General features: G+C 52.0%; 1 protein-coding gene across 3 annotated transcripts in view; it reads left to right on the top strand.

Annotated features, from left to right (window-relative positions):
- Nucleotides 1-3820: 3820 nt before the first annotated feature.
- PADI4 (peptidyl arginine deiminase 4) overlaps nt 3821-12214 on the top strand; it is a 36331-nt gene continuing 27937 nt past the window's right edge. Inside the window, exons 1-4 of one of the 3 annotated variants that reach the window (XM_074380150.1) lie at nt 3849-3938; nt 5948-6002; nt 7536-7716; nt 10534-10600. In XM_074380150.1, coding sequence (XP_074236251.1) covers nt 7681-7716; nt 10534-10600 — 103 coding nt within the window. In that variant the 5' untranslated portion in view covers nt 3849-3938; nt 5948-6002; nt 7536-7680. Of the gene's footprint in view, nt 3939-5947; nt 6003-7535; nt 7717-10533; nt 10601-12214 lie in introns of those variants that run through there. The other 2 variants (XM_039474039.2, XM_074380151.1) reach the window with 2 other exon arrangements.

The raw sequence follows: 12214 nt of genomic DNA on the forward strand, positions 1-12214 counted from the left end.
TCCCCTACGTGAGCTGGGCTGGTGAGTCTGCCTTTCAGCAGGAAGAAAGGCCTCTTCCTCCGGGGTTTGTGGCCTAGATTCTGATCCAGTCACCCTCACGTGTAAGAAAGTTTGCTCCGCCAACCCCAAAAGCCCCCTTTGGGCTCTGAAAGGGTTAACGCCATCGGCAAAAGAAACAGCCAGGCCAAGTTCTTAGGGATCTTCACGGGACCCTGTCTGGGTCAAGTACTGAGCTGGGTGCTGGGGACACAGACAGCGGCGGTGTTAAGCCACCTGCTACGTGTCTAGGCACTGGCCTTGCTCTGAGGCTAGTTGGGGGACGAGCATTGAAACACAAGGTGCGGCAAATCTCGGGAAAAGAATGAAACGTTCTGCCAGAAAACTAAAGAGGGGCAAAGGTGAGTCTCCAGCATCCCTGCAAACAACCACAGGCACGGGCACAAGTGACGCATCACGGCGTGGTTTAGGACACTCAAAACTTGTGATCAGCCCCCGCGTCCAACAGTAGGGGAGCAACCGGGTCGGGATGCAGCCGGAGCTGCAGGCACAGGCGGGGCACACGCCAGCCCCAGGTTTGCTGGCCTCTCATTCCACTGCCCTCGGCCTCTGCCCTCAGCCCTGCCCAGCACAGAGCCCATGGCCCTTGTTCTGCTGTGAGTGACCAAGTGTGCTTCTACAAAGAGGCTTTGCTTCCGAAGTGCAGCTGCTTTCCCTGGGTGTGAGTGTGAGTGTGTGTGAGTGTGCGTGTGTGTTACAAACCCGGTTTTGCATTGCTCCCTTTGAAATTGCAGACAACATGTGCTCTCTTTCGCGTCTCCCCTTGCTCATCGCTCCCCTGGGTCTCTGGTGGAGGCCCCGGGGCTCATCCCTTGGCCTTCTCTCTTCTCCATCCACACTCATTCCCCAGAGGAGCTGGAGATGTTGACATCTCACAGTTTTATCCTTTCCCGCCTGGTCCTGTTTCTTAAGCTCCGGAATCATCTGTTCAAACACCCTACAGGGCATCATCACTGCAAATCGCACTTGGCTCAGCCAGGACGAGACTCCTGATATCCACCGTGTCTATCCCCAGCTCCTCCCGCAGCCTTTCCTGCCCAGCTGCGGGCACCATCGTCCCTTCAGGCTCCAAACTGTGGGGACCTCCTTGATTCCTCTCTCTCTCTTAACACCCCTCACCCAGTCCATCTGCAAATCCTGTCGGCTGCATTGCGTCACAGAATGTCCAGAATCTGAACAGAATCTCCCCTCCTCCACCACCACGACGGTGGCCTGAGCCCCGTCATCTGTCACCAGCCTGTCTGCAGTGGCCACCTCACAGGTCTCCCGGCCCCCTCCCTGGTCTCCTACAGTCTGTCCTCACGTCACAGCCAGCGTGATCACATTTAAGCAAGTCAGTTCACAATCCTCCTCTGCTCAAAATGACCGAAGGCTCCTCATGTTACTTGGAGCAGGAGTCAAAGTTCTTAGGATGCCCCAAAGGCCCTATATGATCGCACCTCCACCCTAGGCTGCCCTCCTCATCCTTCACTGCATTTCAGCCACACTGGCCTCTTTGTTTTTTCTGGAAACTTCCAGCCTCGTCCCTGCCTCAGGGCCTTTGCACTGATTGCACTGATTGTTCTCTTGACCTGGAACATTCTCCCTCCAGTTTTCCACATTGTCACTCAAGCCTTTGCTCCCATGTCACCTTCTCTGGCCACCCTATTTGAAATTGCAATTGGCCCCTGGCCCTGTGTTCCTGGTGGCCCTTATTCTGTCCCTTTTCCTTTTTCTGCCCCACTAACATATGACAGAATTCACTTACTGCATGTATTGCTTACTGGCGGTCGCTCTCCCAACTAAAAGTAAAAGAAAAGCCTCTATGAAGGCAGGATTTTTGTCAACTTTGTTCACTGCGTATCCGCGGTGCCTGGAATAGTGCCTGGCCACCAGTAGGCATTCAGTAAGTATTTGTTGAATTAACAAAACGGCTTTGGGGCTTGTCCTCCCTGCGGCTTATTCGCAGCAAATGTAAACCCCAAACTGCTGAAGAAAATATAAAAGAAAAGAAGGAACAAAAGAAAGCAACCTCAAAAAACCTGAGACTCGGGGTAGAGCCCAGCCTCCCACTGATTCGCTGTGTGACTGTGGGCAGGTCACACCCCCTTTCTGTGCCTCAGTCTCCCCATCTGCAGAATGAGGACCGGACTGGGTGTTCTCTAAGGCCCTCCCAACTCTAACAAGGGAGAACTCCCTCCTGCCACTTTCCAGTAGAAACTCAAACTAGTTCTAACCATGTGGTCAGCCAGAGAAATTGGGTTTCTGCAGGCCTACTGTGTGCAGGCACTCATGTAGCTGCGTCAGAACATCAGACTTGGCCATCATTTGCTGGCACAGAAGATAAGCTTTGAGTCTAGAGAAGGTGATCTGGACCCAGATCCCCACTGCAGGGCTGTGGGGCCTTGGGGGTCTCACTCAACCTCTCTAAGTCTCTGTGGCCTCATCTACCCACGGGCATTATGATAGGACCCACCCCATGGGGATGTTGACATGAGGGAGGATTTGAACTGAAGTCTGCCTGACCCCAGGGCCTGGCTCTCAATTAATGAGGCAAATGATTTGCTTCAAAGCCAAAGCAAGCAAACAAAAATGAATGCAGAATCTCCAACCCACCAAACGCTCGATGCTCATGCCAGACCCCCACGCATGCGCCCTCTTAGTGCTCCTTGTTGGGACCTGTCCACCACCCCCCAATCGCCCCATGCACAGGCAGAGCCTGGCACCAATGGCCCAGGTGCAACCATAGCTCTGTGGCCACCTGGGCATCCCCCTGGCAGGGTAGCTCACACCTGCACTATGTGATCTGATGCCCAGAGGCCCTGGCAGGAGGCAGGTATCCTGGAGAATGCAGAGAACATCAGCTTCCACGCCAGGAACTCATCTCCTCCTCCCAGCTCTGCCACATGCTAGCTCTGGCACCTTGGGCAAGAGCTATTCACTTTTACTCTCTGAGTCTGTTTTCCCTCTGTAAAATGGGTTGCAATAATAAGCCCATACACACATTGTAGTGTAATGAGATGTCGCTGTGATACAGTCTGAAAGCGTGTTTCATGTAGACAGGCAGCTAATGACTCTCACATTCTGGAACTGAACACCTTTGGTTCCAGTTCTGGCTCTACCACTCTCGAGCTGTGTAAGCACTCTGCACCTCCATTTCCTCCTCTGTAAAACGGGTATAACAATGGCACCAACATCGGGGGGCTGCTGTGAGGGTGAAATAAGGGGATAAGGGTACTATCTAGTTCACAGGTTTGTCGTAATGAGCTATTCCATGGGCAGTGCAGGAAAACGTGCCTGGTGTAAAGAAACACCAGGGAGGTGAGATGTCGGGTGGGTGGCCCAGGTGGAGGGACCTGTCCCAAGCTTGGCTGGGCTTTGAACGTGTAGCCTGGCCTGTGACCTCTTACCTAAGATCTCCCTGCTTTTCTCCCCTTCTCTCTCATTCCCCTGCCTGACATAGGTGAGATTGGACAGGTCTGTGTTCAGGGTCTCCAGGCAGGGATGCGGCTATGGGCTCGAGGACTGAGACCCAGCCCCTCAGCCCCACTCTCCACCCCAGCCTTTCTGAGCCATCCATCCTTCCCAGGTACGGACAAAGCCAGCCTGCCACTGTACCAGCATATCTGGAGGTCCAAGGGGCAGCCCCAGGGCAGAGGTGATTTTGAGAGCCCACATCCCTGAGCTGAGTGGGGAGGGGTTGAGCCTCTGGGCCACAGACCGCAGGTGCTGACTCATAGCCTCTGATGGGCAGTATAAAGGAACCAGACCAGGGGCTTCCTACAGCCAGAGGGAGGAGCTAGCCAGACGATGGCTCAGGTGACATGGATCCGTGTGTCCCCAGAGCAGCCCACCCATGCCGTGTGTGTGCTGGGCACTGTGACTCAGCTTGACGTCTGCAGGTGAGAGGGGGACCTTCTGGGGTTTGGGGGGCAGGTCAGGAGATGCTGGATGAGCCAGTTCTGCTGACGCAGGAGCATGTGTTTGACCCAGGCTCCAGCCTCTGCAGCCATTGCCAGAGGAGAAGCTGGAAAGATAAGACCCCAGCAGCCCTGGGAAGTGCCAGACTCATGGCAGTGGGTTCTTTGCCATGTAAAAGTGCACATTCCGCAGGACCACACCACAGATAAATTATTATGGGGCCAATCAGACCGTCCGCCTTCCTGTCTTCGGGGCAACAGAAGCTTAGAGAGGGTCTGTGGCTTGCTCAAGGTCACACAGGAAGTGTCCCTGGAAGTCAGGCTAGGCCCTGGGCCTCCTGGTTCACAGCACAGTTTGTTACCCCACACCTCTTAGCCAAGCCTCCCTCAGTGCGTAATAGCGTGGGTGGGGGTGGTGAGACAGGGCTCTGGCTTGGCAGAGACTGAGGCAGGAAGCCTGGCCCTGCTGCTGGCTAGCAGGGAGGCCCTGGGCAACTGAGCCTCAGTTTCCTCATCTGTGAAATGAGGATAATACTCACGTCAGGGGGTGGTTATAGGAATTCAATGTGAAAAAATGTGCAAATGTTGGTTGAGTACTTAGCACACTGTTGGGCCCATCCCTGGTAGTTTCTATTCACTCATTTAACAAATCCTGTGTCCCATGCCCACTGCAGGGCTGTGGGACCCTGGGGGTCTCACTCAACCTCTCTAAGTCTCTGTGGCCTCATCTACCCACGGGCATTATGATAGGACCCACCCCATGGGGATGTTGACATGAGGGAGGATTTGAACTGAAATCTACCTGACCCCAGGGCCTGGCTCTCAATTAATGAGGCAAATGATTTGCTCCAAAGCCAAAGCAAGCAAACAAAAATGAATGCAGAATCTGCAACCCACCAAACGCTCGATGCTCATGCCAGACCCCCACGCATGCGCCCTCTTAGTGCTCCTTGTTGGGACCTGTCCACCCGCTCCCCCAGTCGCCCCTGTGGCAGGGTCTGGTTAAACAAAAGGGTTGAGGAATGCTGTCAGGGAGTGGGCAGGGCCATTGCTCTCATTGCTGTGTCAGGAACAGGAGTGGTTGACCCTGCCTTCCCCATCCCAGACGGAGCATCGGTGGCCCTAGAATGCTGCCCGTAAGAGTGTCAGGGACATTTCCTTGCAAGTGGCATTTCAGCAGCCAGAGAACAGCAGTAAATCTCGGGCGCCTCCCCCAGGGCCACATGGGGGAGGCAGGAGATGAAGAGGTTGGGGAAAAAAGGAAAAAGAAAATCATCTGACATCATCTGAGGCACCCCAACTCCTCTGAGAATGGGTGTGGAGGAATTGACAGAGGCTGGAGCTAGTCCAGGGCCTCTCCCAGCCTGCCCTGGCGAGCCCTCTACCCAGCCTGCCCTGGCGAGCCCTCTACCCAGCGTGGAGGAGTAATGCTCAAGGTCACAAGTGCTTCCTCCGGCCCTGGAGAGGTGGGTGGGGAGCTAGTCAGGATAGGGCAGAGAGGAAGGCACTGCCCATTTCACAGGTTACCTCAGAATCCTTCTCTTTTTTTTGAGACGGAGTTTGGCTCTCGTTGCCCAAGCTGGAGTGCAATGGCACGATCTCGGCTCACTGCAACCTCAGCCTCCCGGTTCAAGCAATTCTCCTGTCTCAGCCTCCCAAGTAGCTGGGATTACAGGCATGTGCCACCACGCCTGGCTAATTTTGTATTTTTAGTAGAGATGGGGTTTCTCCAGATTGGTCAGCCTGGTCTTGAACTCCTGACCTCAAGAGATCCATCTGCCTCGGCCTCCCAAAGTGCTGGGATGACAGGCGTGAGCCACCGCGCCCGGCTGAAATCCTTCTTTTCTCCTCCTTCAGCCAGACAGTGAGCGCTGTCAGTCTATGCCCTGAACGTCTCACGTCACAACGGCTAATATTTCTGTCACACTTCCTACGTACAACTCATTTCATAGTCTTGGGAGGTAGGTAATATTGTTATTCCTATTTTACAGAAGAGGAAACTGAGGCTGCAAGAAGTTAAGTAACCCACCTCAAGCCACACAGCTAGTAAGTAGGGGAGCCAGGACTCGACCCAGGCAGCCTGACCCCGGGACCCTCCTCTCTCCCCTGGGCCCCGGTTCCAGCCCTTCCTGTCACTTCTTGTCTGTTCTTAACGTAGTCCCAGACAGCGCCTCCCTTCCTTCTCCTGAGCAGCCATCATCCCCCTCTTCCCCGAAACATTTAGGTGGGAGGGCCATGCTCCCTCACCTCCACCTCACAAATGCATACCTCCATACCTTTGCTCAAGCCATTCTCTGTGTCCCCAAAGTCAGAGATCCCAGGGGTTAGAAAGACCCCTAGGTCATTGAGGCCGAGTAGATTGCAGAAGTGTGTGTGCCTATTCTAGAGCTCTGCTTATAAACTCTGCGTGCGACTTTCATTCTGAGTCTGAAAAGTACTTTTCTTGCAAAATACATTGACTATATTCAAGAAAAATTCAGCTGACCTGAGATGAATATTAAAACCTGTCAAGGGGGCCAGGTGTGGTGGCTCACACCTGTAATCCCAGCACAAGGCCGGAGGATCACTTGAGGCCAGAAATTTGAGACCAGCTTTGGCAACGAAGTGAGACCCTCTCATCTCTACAAAAATACAACTGGCTGGGTATGGTGGTGCACAGCTGTAGTCCCAGCTACTCAGGAGGCTGAGGATAGCTTGAGCCCAGAAGACAGAGGTCGAGGCTCAAGTGAGCCATGATCATACCTCTGCACAACAGCCCGAGTGACAGAGCAAGACCCTGTCTCAAACAAAAGCAACTATCAAAGGCTGTCTGTGATGCTTGTGGCAGGGACCAGGGAGGTGCCATGCCCCCACCTATTATGTGCCAGGCCCTTTGTGTCCCTGATTTCTAATCCTCACTGAAAGTTAAACACTATTACCATGCCCACTTAAAAATGAGTAAACTGAGGCTTCCAGAGGCAAAAACAGGCTGGGGGCAGTGACTCATGCCTGTAATCCCAGCACTTTGGGTGGCCGAGGCAGGTGGATCACCTGAGGTCAGGAGTTCGAGACCAGCCTGGGGAAGAGAGGAACTGGTAGTGGCTCAGTCTGAATTTGAAAGCCTCAAACCAAAGAAGCTGGCAGTGCAGCCTTCAGTCTGTGGCCAAAGGCCCGAGAGCCCCTGGCAAGCCACTGGTGCAAGTCCCAGAGGCCAGAGGCCAGAGAACCTGGAGTCTAGCATCTAAGGCTGGGAGGAGCGGGAGGAAGCATCCAGTACGGGAGAAAGAAGGCAGCCAGAAGTCCCAGCGAGCAAGGTGATCCCACCTTCCTCCACCTGCTTTTGCTGTAGTCATGCTGGCAGCCGACTGGACGGTGCCCACCCACACTGAGGGGGGGCCTTCCTCTCCCAGTCCACTGGCTCAAAGGCCAACCGCCTCTGACAACACCCTCACAGATCACCCAGAAACAGTACTTTGCATCCTTCAGTCCAGTCAAGCTGACACCTAATATTAACCATCACAAGGAGAAGTGTTGGGAGAGCCACGGCGGGCCCAGCCCCTCCTCACTGCACCTCTGCCTCCCCGCCTGTCTCATCCACAGCTCTGCCCCTGAGGACTGCACATCCTTTAGCATCAATGCCTCCCCAGGGGTGGTCGTGGATACTGCCCACGGCCCTCCAGCGAAGAAGATTCCCACAGGCTCCTCCAAACGGCCCCTGGACCCTGGGGTGGAGGTGACCCTGACTATGAAAGCAGCCAGTGATAGCACAGGTGACCAGAAGGTGAGTGTCACAGCTGTGGGGTGGCGGTGTGGAAGGACTTCACCAGGGCAGCCACTCACACTCTGTCCTGCTGTGATCCACAGCACCAGCCTGCCAGAGCCTCTTTCCCTGTGGAAAAGCTCATGATGGCTTCTTCCAGCCGTAGTGTCCTAGGGGACAACAGCATACAGCTGCCAGTGGTTCCTGGAGGCCCGGGTTTCAGATTAAACTCTATTCAGCAAACCTTTAGTCCGTACCTAACATATGCCAGACACTGCTAGACACTGCCAGGCACTGGGAATACAGAAATGAATAAGACAGCTGAGGGTGCAGCCCTCATAGGGCTTAAAACCTATGAGTGGTGGCATCAGAGGATGTGCTGGTAAACAGACAATTACAGATGGTGCTGAGTTCTATGGAGGCCACAGACAGGTAGCCCCATAGAACGCCGGTCTGTGCTCCCAGATCAATTTCCTGTTCTGCTATAGAAAATCACCATGGTGGCTGGGCATGGTGGCTCACACCTGGAATCCCAGCACTTTTGGAGGCCAAGGGAGGTGGATTGCCTGAGGTTGGAAGTTTCAGACCAGCTTGGCCAACATGGAGATACCCCATCTCTACTAAAAATACAAAAATTAGCCAGGCGTAGTGGTGCACACCTGTAATCCCAGCTACTTGGGAGGCTGAGGCAGGAGAATTACTTGAACCTGGGATCGAGAGGTTGCAGTGAGCCAAGATTGCACCACTGCACTCCTACCTGGGCAACAAGAGTAAAACTCTGTCACAAAAAAAAAAAAAAAAAAAAAAAGAGAGAGAGAGAGAGAGAGAAAGAAAATCACCATGGTTTGCTTAAAACAACAGAAATGTATCCTCTCATGGTTCTGCGGGACAGAAGTCGAAGGTCAAGGTGCCAGCAGGGCCAGAGTTTTCTGGAGGCTCCACGGGAGAACCAATGATTTGCCTCTCTCAGGTTCTGGGGGCTTCCGGCAGTCTGTCTTGTGGCTGTATCACTGCAGTCTCTGCCTCCATGGTCATACTGCCTCTGTTCTTTCTCTGTGGAATCCCCCTCTGCCTCTCTCATAAGGGCACTTGCCATGGGATTTAGGATCCAACTGGTTAGTCCAGGGTGATCTCCTCATCTCAAGATCCATTATTTTTTTTTTAAGACAGAGTCTCACTGTGTTACCCAAGCTGGAGTGCAATGGTGTAATCTTGGCTCACTGCAACCTCCACCTCCCAGGTTAAAGTGATTCTCCTACCTCAGCCTCCTGAGTAGCTGGGATTACGGGTACCTGCCACCATACCCAGCTAATTTTTATATATTTTTAGTAGAGATAGGGTTTTGCCATGTTGGTCAGGCTGGTCTCTAACTCTAGACCTCGAGTGATCTACTCACCCTGGCCTCCCAAAAGGCTGGGATTACGGGCATGAGCCACGTCACCTGGCCTCAAGATCTTTAACTTACATCTGCAAAGACTTTTCTTTCCAAATGAAATCACATCCACAGGTTCCAGGGATTAGGATTTGGATGTATTTTTGGGGGGACCCCCATTCTACATACTACACCCCCTTTGCCTATAGATGGGCTCAACAAGACCCTCTGGGGTTCTCAGATCTCTGGGCCAATAGCTACTTGCTCCCAGCAGAACCAGCCAAGCAGGCTTCTGGTGTTCTCCCTGGGGGGAACACAGAGCTTGACTATCCAGGCAGGCTGGGCAGGGGGTGGTCAGCGAAGGCTTCCTGAAAGAAGTGGCAAGCTGAAAGATGACATGGGTGATCCACCTAAGAGCAGGAGAGAGGAGACAGCTTGACTCAGAGGAGCAGCCTGCGTGCACTCTCCAGATGAGAAAAGGGTGAGACACATGTTGGGGAAACTGAGAAAGTTCTCTATGGCAAGAAAGGAAGACAGGGAGGTGAGGGAGTCAGTTTGAAGGGTTTGGTATCAGGGACCTCATTTTCTAAGGATGACACGAAGCCAACAAAAGGTTTTTAGCCAGCGGATAACAAGACAGCATTTGTACTTTAGAAAGATCCCACTGGCTGTGACCTAGCAATAGGATCTAGCAGATGGGAGGCTGGGAGACCAGAGGGAAGGCTGATGCCACGGTCCAGGCAGGGGCAGCGACGGTCGTGGCATTTTCCTGGATTTCCACTGTCTACAGGACAGGTCCAGACCCCTCAGCGTGACCTCTCAAGAGCTCCTCCTCTTCTGGTGGCTGCTCTTTGGCTCTGCTTTGGGAAACTCCCCACCACCATTTTACTCTGATGTACCCACCCAGATGCTCCACCCTCCTCTGGCCAATCCAAGGTGTTCTCCCGGGATTTCTGAACCGTGGGCACAGGGGACTGGTGTTTTCTCATCCCTTCCTGAAGAGACCTCACCCACCCAAAGCTCCTGGTCCCCAGATCCCCCAGGACTCTGCCTTTCCAAGGTCTGTTTCTTCAGGTCTTTCTTTGACCCCTTCTGCTTGCCAGAGTCCGTTCCTGTGGCTTATAGCCAGCTCTCTCCTTCTATTACCTCTTCCGCCCCATCTCCAGCTGCTGGGCCCCTACTCCCTTTCCAAGATCTACCTCAAAGGGCACTCCTTCACAAACCACCCTGCCAGGCAGAGTGTCTCTGTTGCTGGGCCCCATAGGACACTCCTCTGTAGCATCAGTCATTCAAACTTTTTGCCTTCCCTCTGTTCCCATCAGATGGGGGCACTCCTTACAGGTTGGGACCAGTTCTTGCCCATCTTTGTCTCCCCAGTGCCCTCCCCGGAGCTGGCACATAGTAAGGGTCTAGTGGGTGTTTGTTGAATGACTAAGAGAAGTCATTAGCCATCTGCTCTCCTGCAGGTTCAGATTTCATACTACGGACCCAGGACTCCACCAGTCAAAGCTCTACTCTACCTCACCGGGGTGGGTAAGTGACAACCAGGATCCTAGAGCGCCATCTCATCCCCTACCCACCCCTAATCCCTGCAGGACATCTCTGCAGGAGACACTAAACTGGAGCGTAATTTAGAGTGAGCAGAGAAAAAGCATGGTTTCTAGCCAGTCAGGCTTCTGGTAGTTCAGAAATATTCCATCCCTAGTTAGTGAACCATAAAAAAACGCAAGGTGGGGGTGGTGGTGCAGGGAACTTTAATTACATCTTAACATTTTATTTCTCAAGTTAGGAAGTAGATATATGGATTTTCAATATATGTTTCTATTCTTTTTTTTTTTTTTTTTTTTTTTTTTTTTTGAGATGGAGTCTCACTCTGTCACCCAGTCTAGAGTGCAATAACACTATCTTGGCTCATTGCAAGCTGAGCCTCCTGGGTTCAAGTGATCCTGCCACCTCAGCACCCCTAGTAGCTGGGACTATAGACGCACGCCACCATACCTGGTTAATTTTTGTATTGTTAGTAGAGATGGGGTTTCACCATGTTGGCCAGGCTGGTCTCGGACTCCCGACCTCAGGTGATCCACCCGCCTTGGCCTCCCAAAGTGCTGGGATTACAGGCGTGAATCACTGCGCCCGACCCTCTATTCCTTTTTGATATCTCAAATATACGAAACAAAAAGTAGATGGTGACACTGTCTTATGCAATAATATACTCAGTGTTCCCAAAATTCCATTATTTATATCTCATTTTCACCATTTCTGTCATAACAATGATCCATCTCTTCTCATATTTATGTAATATTCTTCTTTAAATACAATTCATTCTTTAACTTGACCTCATTTTGAGCAAGAATATCATGATTAGTATCATTATGCTTATTAAGTATATAAGTAGCAGCCAGACACGGTGGCTCACACCTGCAATCTCAGCACTTTGGAAGGCTGAGATGGGAGGATTGCTTGAGCCCAGGAGTTTGGGACCAGCCTGGACAACATAGTGAGATCCTGTCTCTTAAAAAAAAAAAAAAAATTAGCTGAGCATGGTGGCATGTGCCTGTAGTCCCAGCTACTCAAGAAGCTGACATGGGAGAACTGCCTGAGCCCGGGAGGTCAGAACTGCAGTGAGCCGTGGTTGTGCCACTGCACTCTAGCCTGGGTGACAGAGTGAGACCCAGTCTCAAAAAATAAAAACTATATATATACACACACATATGCATAATATGTAGTAGATGGAATCTTTAGGTTTCATTTCATTAATGCATTTTATTCATTAATACACATTTAAATAATACTATAGCACTTACTCTATCGCAAGGCATGTGCTAAGACTTTACATTTAATCCTTACAGCAATCCAGTGAAATTGGTATTATTATTATCATCCCATTTTACAGATGAGGAAACTGAGGCACAGGAGCTAAACAGACTTGTCCAAGGTCACACAATTGGTTAGTGAAGGAGTTGGGGAGTCAGGCCATGAAAGGACAATGCTTGTCTGGACCTAACTAAGATATAAATATGTTTAGAAGGTCATCTGAGTCAGTCTCATGTGGGACAAGGGTCACCCTATCATGCTGTGGGACACAGAGATCTATTTTATTGGAATGACCTTGCAGTCATATATTCCAATGAGGGAGGAAGGATTTGC

The sequence above is a fragment of the Saimiri boliviensis genome, chromosome 11 (assembly GCF_048565385.1).
Source record: "Saimiri boliviensis isolate mSaiBol1 chromosome 11, mSaiBol1.pri, whole genome shotgun sequence".
Taxonomy (NCBI): Eukaryota; Metazoa; Chordata; class Mammalia; order Primates; family Cebidae; genus Saimiri; species Saimiri boliviensis.